Consider the following 24,916-nt stretch of genomic DNA (forward strand, 5'->3'; position numbering starts at 1 on the left):
AAGAGAATTATGTGCTATCTAAAAACTACCATCAATCATGGTCTCTTCTTCTCATCCAAGTCATCTTTCCAGTTGCAAGTTTACTCAGACGTCGATTGGGCTAGATGCCCCAATGATTGTAGATCCACTGGTGGATTTTTTTTTATCTTCCTAGGTAAATATCTAATTTCATGGAGCTCAAAGAAGCAACGGACAGTGGCACGACCAAATACAGAAGCCGAGTATAAATTAGTAGCTTCATTTGTAGCAAAACTTATTTGGCTTCAAACTCTCATATGTGAACTCGATTTGCCTCTTTCTCAAGCTCCAATATTATGGTGTGACAATATTAAAGCTACCTATTTGGCTGCCAATCCTATTTACCATTCAAGGACAAAGCATGAGGACAAAAGCTTTCTTTTGTTAGGAAACAACAGTAAGTTGCAAATTTTATTAATAAATCAGCTCACTTGGGTCATATTACTTGCTATGATTGGGGAGAACAAAGTTTAAGATGAACATTGATATTGCTATTAACTGTGAAGGGAGAAAATCCTTTATATTGGGCCCGAGTTGCAGTAAGGGTATGTGGGAGGAGTCGGGCCGAGAATTAGGCCCAATCGTATCAAATAGTCTAGGCCGGTGAGGTAAAGGCCCAGATCAGGACGCAGCTAGGAGGCTCGGGTCGGGCTATGCTAATGGGACAGAAGATACTGATAAAGACTGGGGAGGGAACGACATGACGTATGTCACCAGATGGAAGGGACACAGGACGAAAAGCATGCCGCATTTAATGCGATCCAGAATAGAGGCCACGCCGCATTTAATGCAACCCAGAACAGAGGTCTCGCTGCATTCAATGCGGCCCAGAACGAAGACCATGATGCATTCAATGCGGCCCAGAGCAGAGGGTGTGCTGCATTCAATGTGACCCAAGACCTGAGCAGTGTACAGTAAGCTTGAGACCTTCGCTGCTCGGCAAGATGACGACATAAAGGCTGCTTGGTGAATCAATTGCGCGGAGCGTATTATCCCCTGCTATGCAACACCCCACTATGGTGGGGGCCTGGTCGATAACTATAAATAAGGGCCAACTAGCAACAAATAAAAAAATCAAAAAAATCTATCACTATCGTTACGCGTTATTATTTTACTTTTGTTTCATCATCTTCTTCATCATACTGACTTAAATATCGGAGGATCAACAAACCCTGAGGTCCCCCCTCCCCCCGTAGTTACTGTGCAGATAAACGCTCGAATACCGGAGTTGTGAAGTTGCCCAGGCCCGTGAAACACGACATCAACATTAACCTTTTTGCTTGCTATGATTGATAATTTGATCCTCGCCAAGAAAACATTATTTTTCAAAAAAGAAAAAATGAAAGTTAAAAATCATGTATTAAATATAGAAAAATGTTGTTTTTTATTCTAAATTTCGTCATTTTCAGTCCGCATTTGAATAAGTAAGTGTCCATTTAGGCAACATGCATATCAAACATTTTAGAATATATATCAACATGAATAGATATAATTGAAGAAAATTTAACATAAATTACATATTGTCTTTAACCGTCGGCCATTGCAATTTAATAATTTATTATGCACACATCAGTTTGTCATCTTAGCATGTACAAGTCTCGTATATTTTTTTTAAAAAATAGATAAATTTAAAATTTATATAAAAAATATATTTTTTAATAATAAATTTTACTTTTTTTGAAAAAGGTATGTATTATACGTAATATGAATATTATAAAATTGTATATAGCATTACTCTTAATAATCATTCATTTTATAAGATAGTATTTTTGTTTTTGAACTAACAAGATAATTGATATCTTTTTGTTTTGCACGTATTCCTCATAGATTTTTGGTCGGATTATTTGTGATATCAATTATCAGACATTAGTCATTTAACTTTGAAAAGGCTACAACAGAACCTCTGTGCAACCGTCTGCTCGCGACAACGCAACCAGACACGAAACATACCAAAGCTGAAGCCGTAATCGACACTATCATCACGGAAAGATCCACGCGAGGGGCTCAAAAAACAAAATCAATTGAGAAAGGGGTCAGCACGGTTTAACCTAGGCAGGCACCCAGCATGTTACTATTACTACTACTGTCCTATGGGTGGGACCGGACTTGTTCTACTCAAAAAGATGCGAACAGTGGTAAAAAAAAAAAAAATGGAGGACCCCACCGACCCAGTTAGCCACGTGGCATGAGATTTTCTGATCATATGGACCCTTGGATTCATCATCATACGATCCTGTAAATATGCATAAAATTAGAAAGAAAAGTTGTCGGGATTAAGCAGGTGAGTAATCATGGGTTTGCTGGGCCAAAAAACATAAGCACCAAGGAGTGCTCCTTCTTTGTACTGCAAAGCCACCAACAGTCCGTACCATTTCTACACGTTAAACATATATTTCACATAAACAAAGAGTACTTTTGTAAATAAAAATAGAGTAAGAACGGGCCCTTATAATTCCACCAACAGCCATCCATCCAGAGTGATGGAAACCAATTCATTGCTTGCTTTCAGCAATGGGTTGGGGTGGTCATGAGAAAGGGTCCCCTTATTTCCACGTACAATATATATTAAGATAGACGCCTCAAGATTCTACTTTTGCTCGACTATTGCTGACTTTTACGTACATATGGTCAAGTTGATTTGTTTGAGTGCTTTGTAGTAAGTTAATTGGGACTGTATGCATACTCTTTATGCTCTGAATCGTGTAATTAAAGTCATGTTAGAATGTTGAGTTGAATTGAGATAAGTTAAGTTCTTTATGAATAATAGTGAGTTGAGATGGTAGAGTCAGTTTTGTAGAGTCCACCTAAGATAAATTTAGATGTATTTAAATGTTAAAATAAGTTTAGATGTATTTATGAAAAATTGAAAAAAGTTGTAAGTCTCGTGTGTAAAGAGTAAGCATGTGCAAAAGGGGGCTAGATCCAATCCAATAGAAAGACCCGAGTGGGCCCGCCGGAACAAAATCGGGTTGATTGGATTAAATAACAAGTCGGGCTTTAATACGATCGAAACCGATCACCCGACCATAACATTTTTCTTTCTCCAAAACCCTAGCCACCGTTCTTCCTCTTCTTCTTCTTCGCTGCTATACCACCACCCACCAAAACTCATATCCTGCAGGTCGTCTTCTTTTTCTACTTACTCTTATTTCTTTCGTAGCTTTTATTATTTTTTCAGTTTAGACTTTGAATCTCCGAACTGGTAGAAGCGATTCAAGGGAGAGATTGGAGATGTAAGAGGGCAAGTTCGTCCATCGGGGTTGGTTGGAGCAAAAGGAGAATAAAGAACGGCTTTTTTTTTCAGACAGTGATGGTTTTTGGAGTTTGGAACAGCTTCATTCACTTCTCTTCCTCAACCTCTAACCAAACCTACATTCCTTCTCTCATGTTCCCTAACCAGTAGCCTACTCGAAAGCTAAGAAAAGCCTCTCTCTTTCTGATCTCTCTGTCTCTCTGCTAAAGAATTCAAACACTAGTTAGTTTTTTTGTTCGTGACGCCATGCCTCTTTCTGTTCAAGAAATGGCCTTTTTTTTTTCTTTTCCTTTACTTACTTTGTGGCTAGTTTTCAATTCGTCTCTGTGTTTTTTGGGACCACTTTGATCTTGTTCTGGGTATGCTTTACTTTTTTCTATAACATAAAAGTTGTGATCCCCAAAGATCAAAGAACCTGGATTCATCTATTTATCTTGTACTGAAGGCATTACAAACCAAAAGGTTAATCAACAACGACTATAGCAGGATCCATCTTTTTCTTCCTCTCGCTAAAGCTAGGGCATGAGATCCATAATGGGTTAGAAACAACCTGAAGGTCTAGAATGAGTCTTTTTGCCTTCCAATGTGTATGGCGGAACAAATGAGAAAAGAACGGGTTTCGAACTGACCTGAATTTTACAGGTCAGGTCAAGATGGTTTGATCTTCCTTGTGGGGTGGGTCGAGATGGGCCGAACCGGACCCAAACCTGGCTTAGACAGTTCGGTGTGCAAGCCTAGTAAAAATGTGATGAATTGAAAAAAGTTATGAGTCTCACGTATAAAGAAGTTTTGAGTTGAGATAAGTTTAGTAATTTGATAGTTGAGTGTTTGGATGTTAAACTCAGCGTAAAATTATATTGAACTTTCAATCCAAGTTCCAAACGGGCCTAAATTTGTGATTCGAATTAATGACCTTTATTTTATTTTTTAAATTTATGTGAATGAAAATAGATAAATTCATATATTTCAATCCTACTAAAACAGCAAAGCTCAATCTTATTTGGGAGAAAAATAAATGCGTAAAGTAAATTTTATAATAAATATTATAAAACTAAAATCTTTAAATTCGAATAAAAATTTGATACCATCTTCTTTTATAAGCATAAAGCATGGAATGGCACGTTAGCCTCCAGGCGATGAGGTAAGCCTGTATGTCATTAACTTGATGCGGCCAAATAAATTGATATTTCAAAGCCTCAGACCAAGGGACCCATTGCGCCTAGATATTTGGAAAATGGAAGACAAAAATCATCTTTCAACGGCTATTCGGAGTCGTCTACATGCCTCTCTCTCCACACGAGAGTCGGTAGACCAAAAAATGGACAACTTTATAAAATAAATGTAATTAATCAAAAATTCTATTAGCTATTTTAATATTTTAATATTATAAATATAAATATTTTTTAAATTTAAATCTTAAACTTTTTCATCTAATTATTATTTAATTATTATGACTTTTTCAAACTTCTAAACAAAATATAAAAAATAATTCAATTTTTTTAAATCTTAAAATAAAAATTATATTAAAAAAATTATATTCTAATAATATTTTAATTTTATAATATTTTTCTTCAACTTTTTCTCTTTTATTTCCTAACTCGATAAAATATTTTAACTCAGATAACTTCGTTGTTATTCACAAATCATCTCAACTCACTTGACTATCAAAACGAGGCTATATAACTAGCAATTTCTCTATTTTTTAAAGTTTTTTTTATATAATATAAAGTGGAGACAAGTGGTTATTCAATATGATATCAAATTAAAATATTTGAATTCGAGTACTGACTTTACATTTCAATCCGTTTAACTCATATTGAGATTTATTTATTTTCATTAGTTTAAACTTATAGAACAGACAGAAATAGTACTGATTTAACACTTACGTAGTAGCTAGCATGTCTCTCAAAGCAATTTAAAGGCAACAATTAATAATCAAGCATAAAAGGTTGAAAAATCAAATTTCATTCGATCAACTGATCATCAATGTGTAAGATGATGTATTATAGCATACCACTAACTCTGTTCCCAAAATAAAAAACAGTAGTTCGCAATATTCTCTGTTGCTGATAATTACGTGCAACAGCAATTTGCCATAATATTCTTAGTCAGCTTTGCACAGCACTAACGACCCATATAAAAAAAAAGTTATTCATTCCCACGCGAATGTATATCTACATGAGAAATGATACTTGCAGTCGTGAGCGTACAGTCGCCGTGCAGTCGTTTTGAAAAAAGTGAATAAATAAGGGACCCACCTGAAAAGAAATTAATTTTTTAATAGTGGACCCCACTCTTTTTCAAAGCGACTGCACGGCGTTTGCGCATTCCACGACTGTATGTAGCATTACTCTTCACGGGCTGCTTTTGTATATAACGGAGGGCAACGATTTGACAACCACTAGGAGATAGCATTAAGAGTATTAGTAATGGTCTAGTCATTATCAAGTCTAAAATTTAGTTAGAATCTTAATTTTTAACTATAATATATATTAATTTTTGACTAGGTGAGTCTACATTAGACTAGTCATTATAAAGTTAAAATAATAATATAATATTATATTTTTTGCTTTTTTTAAATTTTTTTTTTTTTACAAATACAATTTATATATTTTTTAGATTTTCATACTTTGTAGAAATAATGTGTCTACTCTGTCAATCAGTAGAAATAATGTGCATGCCATGCATGTTTTACCATTCAAAGAGAGAGAGAAGTGATGAAATAATTAAATATTACTTTCCATTGTGAATAATAGTTAGCCATATTTGGAGAAGACTTAAGATTTACTATTCATCAAGTCTTAAGCTTTGGACCATTGGCTAGTTCAATGTAGAGGCTTTTTCTCACATCTAGCTAAAGTTTAGACTTATATTGGCATTTGGCTAGTCTATTACCAATGCTCTAAAAGTGGTCTGGATTTAGAGATGAGTTAAAGTGGATTGAGATGATTTGTGAATAATAGAATAAAAATTAAATTATTTATTATATTTTATGTAGAAATTTGAAAAAATTATTTTAAAATTTAAAAAATTTGAATTGTTTATTATATTTTGTGTAGAAATTTGAGAAAGTTGTAATGATGAGATAAGATGAGTTGAGATGAGTTACGAATACAAACGAGACCTAGTCTGTGTTTGATTATTAAACTAAATTAATATTTATTTATTTATTTTTATAGAAGAAATGAGTTAAAAATTAAATAAAATATTTTTTAATATTATTTTTATTTATAATTTAAAAATATTAAATTGTCTAATTTATTTTATATAAAAATTTGATAAAATTATAATAATTAGATAATATAAGTTAATAAGAGTTATAAAAATAAACAAAATTATACAATATTGTTATTTATAATTCAATTCAATTCATTTCAACATTCAAATCAGACTTAAATATCATTATCTCTATTTGCTTTTTTTTTTTTTTTTTTTTCTCAACTCTTATAGGGCAACATTTTCTATTTGGGATGCCCCCAATGTACTCTTATTGGGCCAATGACATGGCAACTTCAACTACAGTCGTTGCCAACTTTGTGCCCCCACGTGCCTGTGATTGTATGGGCAGTGATAAGTATATGCAGACAGATCATTGAATTGCACTGTTTTAAATGGAACTCCAGTTGAAAGATGTTCCCCTCGTGCATTACTATATTTTCCTTTGACGACTAAAGGGAGAGAGAAAAAAAGATGGCCGCTTGAGATGGCCAAAACTGCGCACCATGCATGGTTACCAGCTATAAGGTTTTTTTCCTTGATGAATAACTTACAAACATAAATCATGGGTTCATGTTTAGACTTTGACAAAAATAAATATTTTAATTATAAAAAAAATTTCATAAAAATAAATTCATAATTTGACGTAATTTAAAATGATGTATCAGATTGTAAAGTTAATTTTTTTATAAGATAAATCTTATATATAACACAAAATCACGTCAATTTATGAGTTTACTTTTGTAAAATTTCTATAGAAATTTTATTTGACAAATATTAGTCCCATCTTAATAGATATCATTTCACTGCACTCATCTGAAAAAAATAATCAGTAATAACTATACAATATGTTACTCAATTTTTGTATGTAATATATAACTTTTCCTCTATCATAATTAAAAACTAATCAATAAAATTAAGATAATGTCTTTGTTGGTGAGCGTAGTATTGAATTTGTCTGAAATGACTACAGCTTTCATTAATTTTAATTTATAATCTGACTATTTTTTTTAGTTTGCCAATTTTATTTTATTTTTTTTTAAATTAAAGCCAAAAAGTTCCCACAAATGTATACTTCTGTAGACGACAAAATGATACCGGACGACCTCTTCATTTCCTTTCCACACACTCTCAAAAGCCTCGCGCCTTCCGTTTATTTTAAAGAAAAATTATTCTCATAATTATTATTTATCATCTCATATTTCACATTTTATAAAAAAATATCCTCATATTTTATAAAAAATATTTTATATTTTATAAAAAATATCTTTATATTCTATTAAAAACATCTCTACAAGTCAGCATACTGCAAATATCTCCTACATTGAATTCTATAATCCTAGATAATTATAGCCGTTCGATCTCCCATCATCACACTCAATGCCGTCAGTCAAACGGTCAATACACCTTCAAGCTCAAAATTGTTATATAAATAACTTCCGCGGCTTCTCATTTCAACCCAGATGTGCTTTTAAACCAGCATTTTTGTTTCCTAAAACCCAGAGGATTGATCGATTTTCTTCCATTTGTCTAAGCCAGCATATTCGGTGTTCTTGACACAAAAAGCTCCAGACAGTAGCGACTGAGCGAGTCTCAGCTCCTAAAGTTCCCAGCTTTCTTCCTTTTTCGCGAGCTGAAAAAACTCTGTTTGGTTAGTGACAGACCGCAGAAAAGGAGAAGAGAATTTATTTATTTAGTTCCTGATATCTCGTTTCATTAGGTATACTTTGCTGGGAATTTGAAAGCAGTTAGCTTCTGAACTGCCGGCTAAGAGATCCGAAGTCTAAGCTTTTGAACTGGAATTCATTTTAAACAGAGAATACTTTCGTTTTCTTCGTCGCTCTTCTTCTTCCCCCTCTCCAAAACTCTCATAATTAGTTGGAACACTTAATAGCTTCTACCATTGCTACTGCTGCTGCTGTTATGGCAGTGGACGCAGGCGCTTTCGTCACGAGATTGGGGATGGTGACGACCTCTGATCACTCCTCAGTGGTCTCGATGAACCTTTTTGTCGCCCTTATTTGCGCTTGTATCGTCGTGGGCCACTTGCTGGAGGAGAACCGTTGGATGAACGAATCCATTACTGCACTCGCTATTGTAAGTTCATGTGTAAACATTACGCATATATGTTTGTATGTAATGTGTGGATGTATGTAATGTGTGGATAAGAGAATTGACTTTGGTGGCAGGGTTTGTGTACCGGAATTGTTATACTGCTCACCACAGGAGGAAAAAGCTCGCATTTATTAGTATTTAGTGAAGATCTTTTCTTTATTTATCTTCTTCCGCCGATTATTTTCAATGCCGGGTGAGTTTGGTATTTTTGGTCATATTTTGCATTTTCTATAAGGTCGTTTACATTGGAACACATCATTGTTATTGATGCTGGGTTTTTGCTGTTTGATCAGTGTCATTTCTAGTTTCTTGTTAATATATAGAATTTTGCAGCCAGTATAATTAAGGGTTAGGATTTGCATTGATTCTTGATGTGACACTAGGAGTTATGCTTTCCTCAGTTTCATAAAGGTCGTAATTGTGGAATGCTTCCTAGATGTAGGCTACACTGTTAACTTCGCAAGAAAAGCATTGAAGAAAGAAGAACACATAATAGAAAATCTTCTCAATTGTTTGGATACATAGACCCATTCTTGTGATTGATCTTTTTCTTCCTTTCCCTAATCAGGTTCCAAGTGAAGAAGAAACAATTTTTCCGCAATTTCATGACCATAATGCTGTTTGGTGCAATTGGTACTCTGATTTCCTTCGCCATCATATCATTAGGTATCCTCAAGAACACGATATCCTTAATTGTCTTAGCTTAGGTTCATGGATATATCATATTACTGGGATATTCCATCACAAAAGCTTACTAGGGCGGGACTGCCCATGCAGTGAAAATAATTGTTTCAATCAAATGTGCATGCTGTCATTAAATTTGCCCCATAATGACTGTGATTACGCTCATAGTTGGGAGATATCTATCTTGATCCAAGCGTATGCCCGCTGTATGCATATCCTGGGAGTGGGATGGGATTCCAGTCATGCAGATGATATGAAACGTTTGTTCCATGTTCAGTTATCTAGCTCATTTTTTAATACACTAGAATAAAGACCAATTGAATGGAGACAATCAAACTTGTTTTGAAGTTATGGAAGTCACAGCCGATGGAAACATTCTTTTGTGGGGTCATCAAGTGACCACTCACAATGCAGTTGTTACCATTCACAAAATTGGAGTTCAATTAACAAAAGCAAAGACTACGCCTGCGTCATCACTTGTATTTCTAATGATGAAGAAGATGAAGAATGTATATACTAATTTCGGTTGATAAGTGCTAGATTTTAATTGGGTTTATACTGTATATTCATGTCCCTTTTTCCTTGACCTAGGTGCTATACACTTCTTCCAGAAAATGAATATCGGTTCCCTCAAGATAGGAGATTTTCTTGGTACAATCATTATTACACTTTGTGTATATATATCATTCTTCATTCTGCTTTATATTGGGGACAATTTCCTTCCTGTTTACTTATTCATTCCCTTGATTGCAGCAATTGGAGCGATATTTTCTGCAACCGATTCTGTTTGCACCTTGCAGGTACAAATGGCAATGAAGCTGTGGTCCTATCACAATTCACAAAAAAGATGCTTCAAAACAATCCATTCCTTTTGTGCAGGTGCTTAATCAGGATGAGACACCTTTGCTATACAGCCTAGTCTTTGGGGAAAGCGTAGTAAATGATGCAACATCAGTGGTGCTCTTCAATGCAATCCAGAGCTTTGACCTGTCTCACTTTAGCTCAAGCATTGCTTTGCAGTTTGTTGGAAACTTTTTGTATCTATTTATCACAAGCACCTTGCTCGGAGTTTTTGTAAGTCTCTCTCTTGTTGCATGTGCTTGCTTGTGATTATATATTATTTAATAAACTTTTGTTGATCTCTTGCAGACTGGACTGCTTAGTGCATATATGATTAAAAGGCTCTATTTTGGCAGGTTGGTAATGTCATATATTGGAAATACCTAATTATTCTTTAATCAGAGCTGGAAGTGTCACCTGGTCTGCTGTTATAATAAATGTGATGGGGGAGTATTCCTAGCATTTCTAGGTCGTGCTTTCATATGTTTTTTGTTTTCTAATAACACAAACAGGCACTCTACAGATCGTGAAGTTGCTCTTCTGATACTTATGGCTTACCTTTCATATATGCTAGCTGAAGTAAGATTTTCCACCACTTAAACCTATAATTGCTTCTCTCTCTCTCTCTCTCTCTCTCTCTCTCTCTCTTTTTCTCGTAAGAAGGAATCTAACAGTCTAACCCCAAAACTCTTTTCTTTTTTTTTTTTGTCTTGCAGCTATTTTATTTAAGTGCTATTCTCACTGTATTCTTTTGTGGAATTGTCATGTCTCACTACACATGGCATAATGTGACTGAAAGTTCAAGAGTGACTACAAAGTATGTTAGTTTTTAAAAAATACTATCATGAGCAGCTGGCACATTCTTTTTCATTCTGTTTTCATTTAGGAAAATCCGACCTTATGTGCTGTTACTGATGTTTCAGTACTCTTTGTCGATCATTGCAGGCATGCTTTTGCCACATTGTCATTTGGTGCTGAGATCTTTCTATTCCTTTACGTTGGCATGGATGCCTTGGATATTGAGAAGTGGAGATTTATAAGTGATAGGTAAAATTTTAATACGTATGAAGGCAATTAGTGCCATGAAACACCTTTTCCTTGGTTGTAGAATATAAGTGGAATGTCACAAGAGTGTTTAACTTTTGTTTTGTGTGGGGGTAACTTTGCTTTGTTTTTGTTTATGTTTCCCCTCAGCCCTGGAAAATCAGTTGGGGTGAGCTCAATTCTGATGGGACTGGTTTTGGCTGGAAGAGCGGCCTTTGTTTTCCCGTTATCCTTCTTATCGAATCTGGCTAAGAATTCTCCTCATGAAAAAATCAACTTCAATCAACAAGTATGAGATTTTCACAACCATGCTCTTACAGTCTCAATGCTTTTAGAGAAATTGATGTATTGCATGTCTCCATGGATGATGAATCTTTGTTTTGCAGGTTACAATTTGGTGGGCTGGTCTTATGCGTGGAGCTGTTTCTATGGCACTTGCTTACAATCAGGTAAAAGATCAACATTCTCCATTTTATATGGGAAGTGGCATTGCATTAGATGTAATCTACTGGGTGATGAGCTTCTCCTAGAAAACAATAACAGTCACCAACTTCAGTTTATGCTGCTCCTGTAGTTCCCGGTCTTTGCCTTGTCTCAATGGTAGAATAATGGGGAGGATTTTATGCTCTTCCTTCATACTTCGTGGATGTCTGGATTGTAGACAAGGAACTACAATTATGAATCAGTTTATGATAAAGATGACAATGGGCTCTTTTTTTTTTTGTATGCAGTTTACCAGGTCAGGCCATACTCAATTGCATGGGAATGCACTTATGATCACCAGTACTATTACAGTTGTTCTTTTCAGCACAGTGGTAAGACATCACCTCATTTCTCTAGAGAAACCAGTGGGAAAACTGCAATCAAGCCCACGTATCCAGACTTTAAATCATGCCCAGACCGTCTGACTGCCATTTGGTAGTTCACAAGTCCAAGAGTCTTTTAAGTTAGAACTCTCATATTCTATTAAACAAACACTTTTGAGGTTTGGACTGGGCTTCTCGGACATTATCTTGCTCATGCTCTTCATGACAAGAATTATTTATAGAGTGAGCAAGACACACTTGGTTTGATCAGAATCAAAACTTACTTTTGTTTTTCCCAGCAATAGATCTTATTTTAACAGCTTGGACTGAACACTGATATAGCACAGGAAAAAACTTTTTGTTGACTCTATGGTCTAACTTTGACAATGTAGTTGTACTTGTATTCTGGGGAAATCCATGGAAAACTGAAGTGCATTATAGATTTATTTTCTTCTCACACGCACGCAGAATCAGTTTTTACTAATCTCCTATCAATTGATCTGTGCAGGTGTTTGGGTTGATGACTAAACCACTTGTGAGGATCTTGCTTCCTCAATCAAAACAGAACACCAGCATGATTGCATCCGAGCCGTCTTCTCCTAAATCCTTCACTTTGCCACTTCTAAGCAATGAACATGATTCAGAGACTGACAAGGGCAGCCAGCATGTGCCACGCCCAACCAGCCTACGGATGCTTCTGAGCCCTTCTCACACAGTCCACCATTATTGGCGGAAGTTCGATAATGCCTTCATGCGGCCTGTCTTTGGTGGGAGGGGTTTTGTACCTTTTGTTCCCGGCTCACCAACTGAACAAGAAGATGTTCAATGGCATTGAGAAGGATATCCAGCTGAAAGATACTAAAAGCACTAATTTCTGAAACTCGTAGGCATGGCATGAAATACAGGCAAAAAAGAAAAATAATAAAAAGAAAGGCAGGGGGCATTAAAGGGGGCTTTGTGTGATTTATTAATACTAAAAGAGATTTTTACAGTGGGTGGTAACAGCGTTTTCATACAGCCTGGGCTGCTAGTAATTTTATTTTCGTGAGGTGATTCAAATTTTCAAGTCAACATTGGTTGTCAATGATTTTGTGTCCTTGATTTGCTTAAAAAGAGAGAGAGAGAGATTGTGGCCTTGACGATATGTAGCTCTGCAAGTTTTTGACTTATTGTTTAATTTGATTTACAGATAATATTTATGATTGTATTCTAAGGCGCCGTTTGTTTTTTCAGTTCATATCAATTCATCTCATCTAATTATTATAATTTTTTCAAATTTTTACATAAAATAAAATAAGTAATTAAACTTTTTTAAATTTTAAAATAAAAATAATATTAAAAAAATATCTTCTAACAATATTTTTTTTAACTTTTTAACTTTAATCCTAACTCATCTCATTTGTAAAAACAAACGAGGCAAGTTTTGACAATCAAACCCCTTCCCCTTGTCTAGATTAAGGAAGAAAAGAATCCCTAAGTGTAATCCTCACAAGCGGCATGTCGAAATCAGATATCGCCAATACGATTGCAAACGAAATCTAAACTGAATATAGAAACAAAATGAACCACTTCCTCAAGCTATGTGAAGAAGAGTTGTGTGCAAAACACCTTTCGTACGGTTGGCATGATAGGATTTGAGTTGTAAAAGAAGTTTAAATAGAAATTTACGATTAGATTTGTATATTTAAACAAAAATTATGTGCAGTCATTTTTACATACTCTTTACGTACTCTATTAAAGTGATTGACTGCATTACTTTTTTTTAATATAAAATAATTGATTTAGCCAATTATATTAATGAATTGTGTAAAAAATACGTAAAAATGACTGTATGCAACGGAACTCAGGAACACGCATCATCAAAAGAATGGTTTTTGGGTCAATTAAAAAGTTATTTCTAAAGTGAAGTAATATGAATTTGAAAGAGGAGTCTCAAAGTAGCAAACAGGTTGGTGAGCAAACCATGGAATTGAAGTCGTATGTGAACAAGAGGAAGAAGGTGGATACAGGTACTTCCTTGGGACAAATTCTAGTCAGATATTACAAAGTAACATCATGAATCAATTTAAATCAGACAACAGAGAGAAAGGGGAAGGGGAAGGAGAAGGAGGGGCGTTCCCCCCTGTTGTAGCTAGACTGTGGATCAATAGCCATGTCCAGAATGAGAAAAAGGATACCATCAAGACATTAGTCCTCTTGTCGATAGAAATTTAACATTTAAGTTTTTTCTGTCTAACAATTCATTAAAAATAATAATAATAAAAAGTTGGCACTGCAGAAGAAATTGCAAATTCAGATCTATTCAGGTTAATAAACTTACATTAAGTTCTAACACCAACACTCCAGAAATATCCCACAAAAGTAGATGACCAACATTCACTGTGGCAAAAATCAACCCTCATTATGCCATTACATGGGCTTCTTTTTGGTAAACACCAAACGAATTGGTTATTTCTATATGCACAATTAATAGAAGTTACTATATCACATATCACGTACAAAAAAAAAGGGGGTATTTGCGGTGTTAGACCATTCTAATAATAAACCAAAACAATTAAAAAAAAAAAAAAACTCAGATCATCTATTGTTCTAAAATGCTCGGTGATAGGGCCACAAAAGTGCTCTCTCTTATGGATGAATAAGGTATCCGACTGCCACACTGATAAGAGCAACCATACACACGTAAAATAAGGGGAAGCCCATCTGAATTCTTCTCACATTGTTCTTCCTCAACACTTCCTGCAGAGCCAAAAAGCCAATGTGAAGTCGCTTAGACTCGGGGGAAAATAAACTTTAATTATGACAACGATAGCAACTAGAATAAGTCTTTAAACTTCTAATTATGACAAAGACGGCAACTAGAATAAATCTTTCAGTTTAATATTACAATGGTAAAAGAGAAATGACATATTACAGTTAGTTAGCAATGACATGAAAAGCAGCAAGACTCAGATTGTGGAGTAAGTGAAGTTTAATTACAATGATGATAAAAGTGAAATAAACAGTAATGAAAGTTACAGTCATAGTGTATATAAGCCTCACACGCTCCCTTTGAAAAAAGTGGGCAAATCTGGAACTCATAAGAAAAAATTCACTTTTTTTCAAATGGAGTGCATGGGGCTTGCACGTTTTATGATTGTATAAGTAGTGCATAATTCATTTTTGTGGCATGTGGGTGTTTCTTAATTATTCATACACGTATTGAATGTCAATAATTTCATGACAAATCCTGAAAATAATGCTATTTATTAGTTTTGACAAAAAAAAAAAAATATGTAGGAGATTCATTTATGGGAGTCGTGCTGAATATTGGAGGGGCAAAGAAAGCACGGTCATCGACAAGATAAAAAACAAAGGATTGGGATGTATAAACTTCAACATGTTAAATAACATAGTGCCAAACTATTTGTCATTTCAGATTTTCAATAGTAGTGCCACAATTTAAATACTAAGACGAGATTATATGCATCTTGCGAGCATCACAACATCAATTGCTCATCAATCAGATTAGTATGAAAAAGAAGATTGCACTAAAGAGATTGTAGTTTACTTAAATCATCAAGGAGGGAAGTTTTAGATGAAACTTCAAGAAGTTAAACTCTCGTAGTTAAAAATAATTATAGCACTAAGATGCTTTTCAAAAAATTGAACTTTTATAAGTAACCTTTGCCAAAAATGGACAAAAGCTCAAATTAAAGATTGCTGTCTCTAAATAGGGAATGCTCTGTAATTGTATAATCAACCAGCGTTTTCAGTGGTATCAACAATCAACCATCCATTTTTTTCCTCTTCTATTTACCTTTCCATTCATTTAATCTATGTATGAAAGAGTTGTCACTTGAACCTAGGACCATTGCTATTTGTTTCAATTCGCTCATCTGCTTGTCTCACCCATTTTTCGTAGGCTCAAAAAATGAAGTGGCGGCAGAGAAATTGATGCATAACTTACAGCAAAAGTGATTAAATCTACTCAAGTGAATTACTCACCAATTCATCCTTAAGCGTATCCTTCTCTACAGTGGTCATATTCCTCTCTTCTGTCAGCTTTGTGATTGTAAGTTCAGCCTGCAAATAGTTCCAAAAATCTTAACTACTTCCTTCTTCTTGAGGTGCTTCAATGAGAAAATTCAAGAAAAGTGGATTTTAAAAATAATATAATGAAGTTGGAACTTCCTGCCATACAAAAAATTGAGGAACTCAATTTGGTATTGGGCCATATAATGGAGGGTCTTCTTGCTACCTAAAATAAGATTCAAATTGACACATGATACACCTTTCCACCCTTCATGCATCCCTCCCCTCCACTAAAAAAAAAAGAAAAATTTCTAGCCCAAACACATGGACTACAAAACAAGTACAAGCATAGTATGTCTTTGAGGTTCCCTACTAAGAAGTTAAGGTCCTATTTGGATTGAGAAGTGATCTAAACTCATCTCATCTCATCTCATCATTATAACTTTTCCAAATTCTCACACAAAATATAATAAACAATTCAACTTTTTCAAATCTCAAAACAATAATAATATTAAAAAAAATATTCTAACAATATTTTATTCAACTCATCTAAAACCATCTCATCTCATCTCAACTCAACTCACTATTCAAACGGCACCTAAATGTATAGCATGGGAAACTGACCTCTCTGAGTTTTGAATCCATAGTATTTAGCTTTGATTTCATATCCTCAAAATCCTCGGCAATATTCAACTCAACAACATTCTTCACTGATTTCAACCCCTCCACATCGTCAGAAGGTCTTGAGTCCACACATTTGGCTTCTCTTAACTCATCCAATTCCTCAGCAGTTTCAATCAACTTGGCATCCTCAGCAACCTGGCACAATTACATGAGAAATGGTTTGTGAAAATCATCATCGGTATAGGCAGAATTCTATAATTATTTCCATTATAAGCTAGGGATCACATCAAATACTCTATCCTTCCAAAATAATTGTTTTCTACAGACACAGATGAAAAAGTGCAAAAAGGCTGGCATGGATACGAGCCATAGGACACTGTACACAAGTAACAGCTCTATAAAAGATTCCCTGTAACATGATAATGATGAATTGCACAGAGAGAGAGAGAAGAGAGAGTAAAACAAAAGAGAAAGCTTCTTCAAGATAGCTTAAACTGACAATATTTTTTTTTATAAGTAGCTTAAACTGACAATATAATATGCATTACCTTTCGAGGCGGAGGAATGTTTTCAACTCCACTGAGCAGTCTTTGCACCAGAGTTTCACTAGAAGGATCTTGCTTCAAGGCTCCATTACATGGTAAAAGTACTGGAGAAGGAGGTGGACTAATCAGGATCACCCTTAGTTTCTTCTCCTCAATATATTTGCTACTATCTTTTGAAAACTGTCAAAAGAAGAAATTAGTTAATAAAACTGAGCGAACCTAATTAAATGGAAACCTTAAATTTTACCATGTCAGAGGTAAGATCCTCCTCAGTTGTCCCAAAGGGGACAACTGTACTTTGAATCAGGAACTTGTCTTTGCATTGCATATCAGGTGGAGCGACACGCTGAGCTTGCATAGTAACTGCATTGACCAAGATGTGAAGAGTGAAAAATCTACTGTAAATGGTAGCAGATATTTTAAGGTATGACACAAGAAAATGTTATTCATACACTGATAACAACCTTTTCAGAAGCTTATTTTAAATTTTATTTTTCTAGTTTCAGATTGGTATCTTTCAGTTGGATTGTCTGCTTCTTTATTCAAACTAACTTTCCACTAACATCCATAAAGTGATTTTCTATTTCATACATATAACATAATAATACATAACTATCTATACATTAACTGAGAACATCAGCCAAAGATATCAGCAGCAAAAACCCGCAGAATGCAGTATCTAAGAACACAAGGAAACGAGTGTACCTGTGAAATCATATGTTGCTTTGGGCTTAATAATACCAGTATTCGGTCGCACACAATACTTCTTTGGAGAAGTAGTTTTCACCTGCCAACAAATTATGTTAGTTTAATAACTATCCATCAATCACTTCCATCGAAATGAACTTTCATTTCTTGGATTCTTTTCACAAGGATTATAAATAGCACATTAAAAACTGGGGCTGATTTTTGTCGATAAAAAAATTATGACTATATTCTGAAAAGATAAATAATACTGCATGAGCCGCATCTGGTCATGGCACCTTGAAAGCAACATACTGATTGGAGTTATTCCCAAGTTGAATTGAGCATGAACTTTGAACTTTTCCTCACAAGAGAGAGAGAGAGAGCTTTGTCAGTATCACACCCTTTCAGATAAATCCACACTGACAATGAGCTAGCAATGGTAGGAAAGTGGAGGTGATATATTAAAATATGAAGGATATCTCTTTTCGTAACAAGGACAGCATGACAAGGTGTGAACAAAAAAATATGGATTGATCTCGGAAATTTGACAGAACAAACCCAACTCCACATGCTAATCTGAGGCAATGTTCACCGTACTTGCAACTAAAAATTACTATTGACTTTCAAGGAGTAATGAAGTTTTATGCAAACATAATATCAGTTTATTCTCTGTTCATTAACTTGCAGAAGTATGAAATCTAAATGACACAAACTATATGCAGTAGTAACAACTACAAGGATGCCGTGGAAGCTAATACCTTAAACCATACAACCTTAGTATACAGCTCATACGATATCAATCCTTTAACATGTTTAAATGATGATCATCAACAATATTTGAGACATGAAATATGTTTAAATCCAACAGAAAAAATAAATAAATAAATAAAATACATTTATCCTATTTACTTACAAGTAAATTTAAGTACTTGGGGCTGGATCTCCAAAAGTTCCGTAGCCATGACTATAAATCAGCAGAAAACAAGCCAATTAGTCTTTTAAAATGGATTGAATGCAGTATCAAACGCTTAAGAAGAGGGAATAGCCTGATGACTTATCAAAAAGAATAGCCTGATGATACTGATTTCGCCATATGATAAAACATACAAGGGGAGCAGCCTTTTTCTAGAAGGTGCACCCATCATATAGTTACAGGTCTATAACCTTTTTTTTGTAGGTACGGGTCTATAACCTAAACAGCCAACTAATTATACTCGGCATGTAATTAAAGGTCTACAAACCACTGATTGCGGCCTGTTTGGACATCCCAAAATGAATTAAAATGCCGCATTTCATTAAAACACATAAATCCGGTACAGATATTGCAGTCGCACTGCTTAATACACGGCCATTCTGGTTCTCGGCGTCTCATGTAAAGTACAAACACACCATTAATGTCGAAACTCTTTCTAACTCTTAAAAAAAAAGAAAAAAAAATAGAACTCATCCAAATTATCCAAACCCATACGTCCCAAAACCCTAACTTTCGAGGTAGGCCAAAGTGATGGTAGGCCAAAGTCCTAAAAAACAAAAACAAAAAAAAAAAAAAAAACCGCCTGAACAACCACTAAACACTCGAATACACTTAATACAGAGGAAAATTGTGCTTGTTGTGCAGAGAATGCATACAGAAAACACACCGATTTCGTTTCTTTAAACGGGGATCGAAGTTCAAAGTTCACACCAGAAAGAGACGAATCCGACGTGTTGCGATAGTTCTTCACTTTGAAATCGAAATTGGAGTTGCACAGAGAGAGATGTTTATAGTTGCCTAGTTGGTGATCTGAAAAACTGTATACGAAGGAAAGTAGAGAGAGAGAGAGAGAGAGAGAGAGAGAGAGCAGTAAAAGCAAAGAAAGTAGGAGTGGAAATGGTGCGTATAGGGAGATGGTGGCGTTGGTTACGTGGGGGATGGCTCTTTTCTGAGCGGTTGTACCCGCTAGGCCGCTACGTTCCGTTTTCCTTTGCATTCACGGAAATAATTTCAAATCCAACGTCTTCTAAGAATTGTTTTTTTTTTTTTTGAAAAACAAAAACAAAATATTATGAATTAACGTCATTTAAATGGCTTATCAAATTTACATTATAATTATAAATAAAATAAAATAAAAAGAATTTCACGGTCCACATTTATGTTTATTAAGTGAAATTTAAGATTTTTCTATATAGATTGTATTTTTAGTTTTTTAATTATCATAAATTTAATTAGTATTTTTTAGTGCAATAATTAAACAAACATGACACATGAATATCCTTTAAGAGTAGATTTGTTCTAATCTCATCAAAAACTTTTTTGTCATATCAGCATTTATCACTTCTGAGTTAGCAAATTAAAGATGAAACCAGAAATTTGAGATTTAAAGAAATGGTAAAGAGCATATAAACAAATTTAAAAAATATATTTAAAAAATCTTAGAAAAATACAAGTGTCCAGTGAATATGATATATATGGTTGGAGAAATAATATTTACAGTCATGAAATGTATAAGTGCTATATAATTTTCTAGTAGTTGAAAAAATGAGTAAATGAGTAAGTGAACTTCTGTTAAGATATAAAATAAATAATAAAATATATCTATTCTCATTAATTTAAGTTTTTGGTATAAGTAGTGATTTTTACATGTTATTGGAATAGAAATCCTGAGTTCGAATCTTGACTCTACACTCTATCTCATTTAATTAAAAATTTCACATATTAGGTCATACATTGAATGAGAGTCTGACTCACACATGAGAGAAGTGTTAAGATATAAAATAAATAATAAAATATATCTCTTCATATTAGTTTAAACTTTTGAGATAAGTTGTGATTTTTAAAATCTTACACTTTTTTAAAATAATTATACGATAGTTACGTATTCTACGACTGCATGTAATATTATTGTCATAAGAGTTTTGTACTATTATTGAAGCTTAGCCTCGAAGAATCCGTGATTCGAGGAAATTCAAGTTACTTGTTTGGCATAACAAAATAAAGTTGACTGGCTACATCAGCTAGCCCACTGCATGCTACCGTATGTCGCCCCGAATTTGTTTTTGTTTGTTTTTTCAATAATTATAGCCAAAGTTTCAAATTAAAAAAGAAAAATTTATAAATTTAATATTCAATCAATATTATAAAATTTATGAATCTCTCTTTGCACGATGTTTCAAACTAAAAAAAGATATATCTATTTCAAACTCCAAAAGTGGAGATAGCAAAGTGAAAACTAAAAAGTTACCCAAATAGAAAGAAAAAAAAAAGGTGGTGAAGAAAAGCAGTGCATGTCTCTTTTCTTCGTGATGAGTAAAGTTCTTCATTTTTGACTTACTTTTGTATTTTTCTCTTTTCCCTGTTTTTGGATTTGGGGAAAGGTTGGCTAAAGAATCATACCATACCATAGCCCACAAATTGGAAACTGTACACAATTGATGCAAATTATGACATTATGATCTTTACATAATATATGTTAGAAAGGGTGCATAAAGTAGCCTAAAAGCTGCTACTATTGCTGTGTCTTTTTATTCCAACGGAACAAAATGGGGGGAGGAATCTAAGAAATTGGGCTAAAAAAATAAATAAATTATAATCTTAAATTATGAATTTTTTTTCTCTCTCTACACTATGCTTCTCCATGTTTTTTTTTTATCAAGGAATAATTCTTCTCATCAATTATTATTCACTACCCCACACTCCACGCCCTATAAAAACATCTTACATTCTATGAAAAAAAACTATCAGGTATGGGATGTGAGGGTGAATAGTGACTGATATATAGTAAAATTTTTTATCAAATAAAAAATTTGTGTTATTTCTTTAGTAGAATCTATATTATTTAATATTAATTTTTGTAGCATTATTATTTTTTTTTTAAATATCGATTTGGTTCTTGCCTTAGTAGATAAGTAGCTTGTTTGCGATATGTCCTTCCAAGTACCTAGAAACCAAGTGGGAAATGAAAAAAAATAGGCACTCTTCTATTTAATATTCATAAATTAAAATTTATAATCTGTATTCTCTTTAAGCATGACAATTTATGGACGTTTTGATCTTTTCGTAAATAAATGCGCAGCAAAGTTAGGTTCTCGGTAGATCAAGTAGCTAGGCAGGTGCTTGTGAGTCAAGCTTTCATTTATATTTTAGTACTTATATTGGTGGAAGGCATGGCTCTAGAAAATTATGGGAGTCGATTGATTTATAATTTTACATCAATTTAAATCGATCTAGTTAGAAACTAATTAACCAATTCAAATTGGTTAGATTCAAATTGATCTACCCAATTTAGAGCGATTCCAATAGATTTAGTATTATGTGTCTTAATTGAATTATATTTTAAAAATAATGCTAGATACAGTTATAATATTTACAAGCTATTCGTTTTGAAAAAAGTGAGACCTACCATTAATTTTTTTTTTTTTTTCATACAGGTAATATATTTATATACTTTTTTTTAACAGAAGTATGCGAGACTTGCATATCTTAGAACAACAAATATCATTTCGCATGTTTTAAATGTGATTCATTATTTTTCATATGAAAATAAGAGAAAACTATATACATTCATTTTTCATGCTAGTAATTAGTAAAATGGATGGAAAATTAAAAGGATACAAATATGTATTTGCTTTATTTAATTGAAGAGAAAAAAAATTACAAATAGGAGATAAATTAGTATTTTGTATTAAATTTGTGATTGCACAAAATAATATAATTACCATACCTTATAATCTAGTGCATTTATCTTCTAAAATCAAAACACTAAAAGCGACTGCACGGCTGTTGTGCACGCCACGATTGTATGTAGTATTACTCTAATTTAAATAATTAGTTATTAATGTCTAATTCGATTTTCATTTTTGGAAACCTGATCATAGTTAAAAGAGCAGCACATTTTAATATACTACTTAATGAGTGACTCTACCAATGGTACCACCACTCGTGTTGACCTACCTCCCACAACTTCCCTCAATTCCTACTAATTCCTCCGCACCAATAACTCGTCCCTATCAACATTAAAAAGCCTTGAAAATACAAGTAATTGTAGGTTATTGTCAAGATGTATGGATATATACATGAGGTTCAAAGATGAAAATTTTAATTATTAAATATAAGTGTGCAAAAGTATTAGGTTATGCGAAAAAAAAAAAATTCACACTTCATTAAATCAAAGAAGAAACACATGGAAGAGCCTCCCTCCTCCATAGTTACAATGAAATCTGAAATGAAAATAACATTTTTTGCTAACAAGTGTACTATATTACCGTTTCTCCTGACATAAGAAATTTCACACTAAACAAAACAATTGACTAAGTCTCTAGCCTTACTCACAAACATGCTTGCACTGGACCAAACCTTTGCAGTGGCCTTTAGATCATTAATAACCTGCAGTGAGTCCCCTTCGATGACCACCTGCCCAAGGCCTAGTTCAAGACCAAATTTAATTGCCTGCAATGCACCATAAGACTCAACTAGCAATGGATTAGGGAACATTTGTTTATTAATCCTCAAAGTAGCAACAATCAGTCCCTCACAATCCCTAATGCATATACTAATGCCAATCAAACCTTTAATTTTGTCTATAGCCCCATCCTAGTTGATTTTATATCAGTTGGAAGGAGGAGGTGACCAGGCCTCTGTTGATGTGCACACAAGATTGACTCTATAGTCTGTTATCTGCTCTTCCTCTCTAATCAACTCTAGTGTAAGCTTGGCCTCCTTAACCAAAGAATTAAGATGAGTAAATTCTTTGTTAGAGATAAAGTTGTTTCTTCTCCACCAGATTCTTTTAGCAACAACTACCATGAACTCTTGTAACACACAATGATCCATAGAGATAGTAATGGCTTCAACAAGTTGCAGCATCGAAAGTTGAGGCAGATAATACTTTTAAAGCTTTTTTGAGCACTGACTCCAAGCATCCCTTGCAGCTCCACACCCCCAAAGAACATGAACTACAATTTCCTCTTCCAAATTGCAAATGGGGCATAAAGGATGTTCAACAGTTTTCCTCTTGGATAAACTAGATTGAGTGGGAAGTGCTTCAAGACAAGCTCACCACATAAAGACTTTTTCACCTAGGGGTACATTGGAGTGCCAAATCTGACGCCAGACCCTTTTAAACTGACCACAGGAAGATGATTGACCTTGATCTGTAAATTCCCTCTCATTCACCATATGATAAGCACTTTACACAGAAAAACAACCATTATGAGTGCCCTTCCAAATTAATCTGTCCTTGCTACTCAAAAAGCTAATTAGGGTTTGTAGGATTGCTTAACACTATTAAAAATCTGCTGCACAAGATCTCTCTTCCAAGTTTTAGTGTCTGTGTCAATTAAGGGTGTAAATTCAAACTGGAAAACCGGTCCGGACCGAACCGATTTTACCGGTTTTGAACCGGTCCAGTGTAGGACCTGTTTTGAACCGGTCCGGTCCAGGACCAGTTCTTGGAATGTGAAAACCGGCCGGTTTCGATTTTAATATTTTTCGGCCCGGACCAGACCGGTTGATAAAAATATATATAAAAAAATAATATTTGTATTATTATATATATAAGTTTTATACAAAATATTATATATTTATTAATATATTATATATATAAGTTTTATATATTATGTATAATTATAAATTTTTATGTGAAATTTTTATATATAATTATATATATTCATATATGAAATAATTTCTGATTATAATTTATAAATTATTACATAAAATGTTAATACTAAATCACTAAAAATTTATAACTAATACTAATAGTTTAATATAGACTAATGACTATAGTTATACTTATAATTAATACTACATTTACTAAAAGTTTATGACTAATACTAATATTAAATATATAGTTTATAACTAACACTAATATATAACTTATAACTATACCAATAGTCTAATATATTATTTAGCTATACTAATAGTCTAATATTAATACTATTATATAATCTAATAGATTTTTTTAGTAAAAGTTAAAACATATTTTTTTAATAAAAGTATAAAACAGATTTTTTTTTAAATCAATTTTTTTTTAATAAACATTTTTAATAACAAATTGTGAAACTTACATTTTAAAAAAATCGAAAAACCAGATCGG

The 24,916-nt window shown here is 33.7% G+C and overlaps 2 protein-coding genes across 4 annotated transcripts; one reads left to right on the forward strand and one right to left on the reverse strand.

Annotated features, from left to right (window-relative positions):
- Positions 1-7,970: 7,970 nt before the first annotated feature.
- LOC108994963 (sodium/hydrogen exchanger 2-like) lies at positions 7,971-13,178 on the forward strand. 3 transcript variants are annotated; one of them, XM_035691758.1, is made up of 15 exons: positions 7,971-8,138; positions 8,208-8,584; positions 8,677-8,795; positions 9,171-9,268; positions 9,878-9,937; positions 10,040-10,086; positions 10,166-10,360; positions 10,436-10,482; positions 10,639-10,705; positions 10,843-10,943; positions 11,072-11,173; positions 11,321-11,459; positions 11,557-11,619; positions 11,902-11,985; positions 12,485-13,178. In XM_035691758.1, the coding sequence occupies exons 2-15, from the start codon at positions 8,411-8,413 to the stop codon at positions 12,809-12,811; spliced, it is 1,623 nt and encodes a 540-aa protein (XP_035547651.1). In that variant the 5' UTR covers positions 7,971-8,138; positions 8,208-8,410; the 3' UTR covers positions 12,812-13,178. The 3 variants fall into 3 exon arrangements, with proteins under 3 accessions (XP_035547651.1, XP_018825948.1, XP_035547652.1); XM_018970403.2 differs by having other exon boundaries at positions 7,971-8,584; XM_035691759.1 differs by lacking the exon at positions 9,878-9,937 and having other exon boundaries at positions 7,971-8,584.
- A 1,071-nt stretch (positions 13,179-14,249) lies between these two features.
- Positions 14,250-18,416, reverse strand: LOC108994976 (vesicle-associated protein 2-2-like). The gene is made up of 8 exons (XM_035691524.1): positions 18,410-18,416; positions 18,143-18,207; positions 17,865-17,946; positions 17,407-17,522; positions 17,163-17,339; positions 16,615-16,809; positions 15,964-16,041; positions 14,250-14,715 (listed from the first exon to the last, which is right to left on the reverse strand). Exons 1-8 carry the CDS (start codon positions 18,414-18,416, stop codon positions 14,605-14,607), a joined length of 831 nt encoding a protein of 276 aa, XP_035547417.1. The 3' UTR covers positions 14,250-14,604.
- Between the last annotated feature and the right edge of the window lie 6,500 nt (positions 18,417-24,916).

The sequence above is a fragment of the Juglans regia genome, chromosome 7 (genome assembly GCF_001411555.2).
Source record: "Juglans regia cultivar Chandler chromosome 7, Walnut 2.0, whole genome shotgun sequence".
Taxonomy (NCBI): Eukaryota; Viridiplantae; Streptophyta; class Magnoliopsida; order Fagales; family Juglandaceae; genus Juglans; species Juglans regia.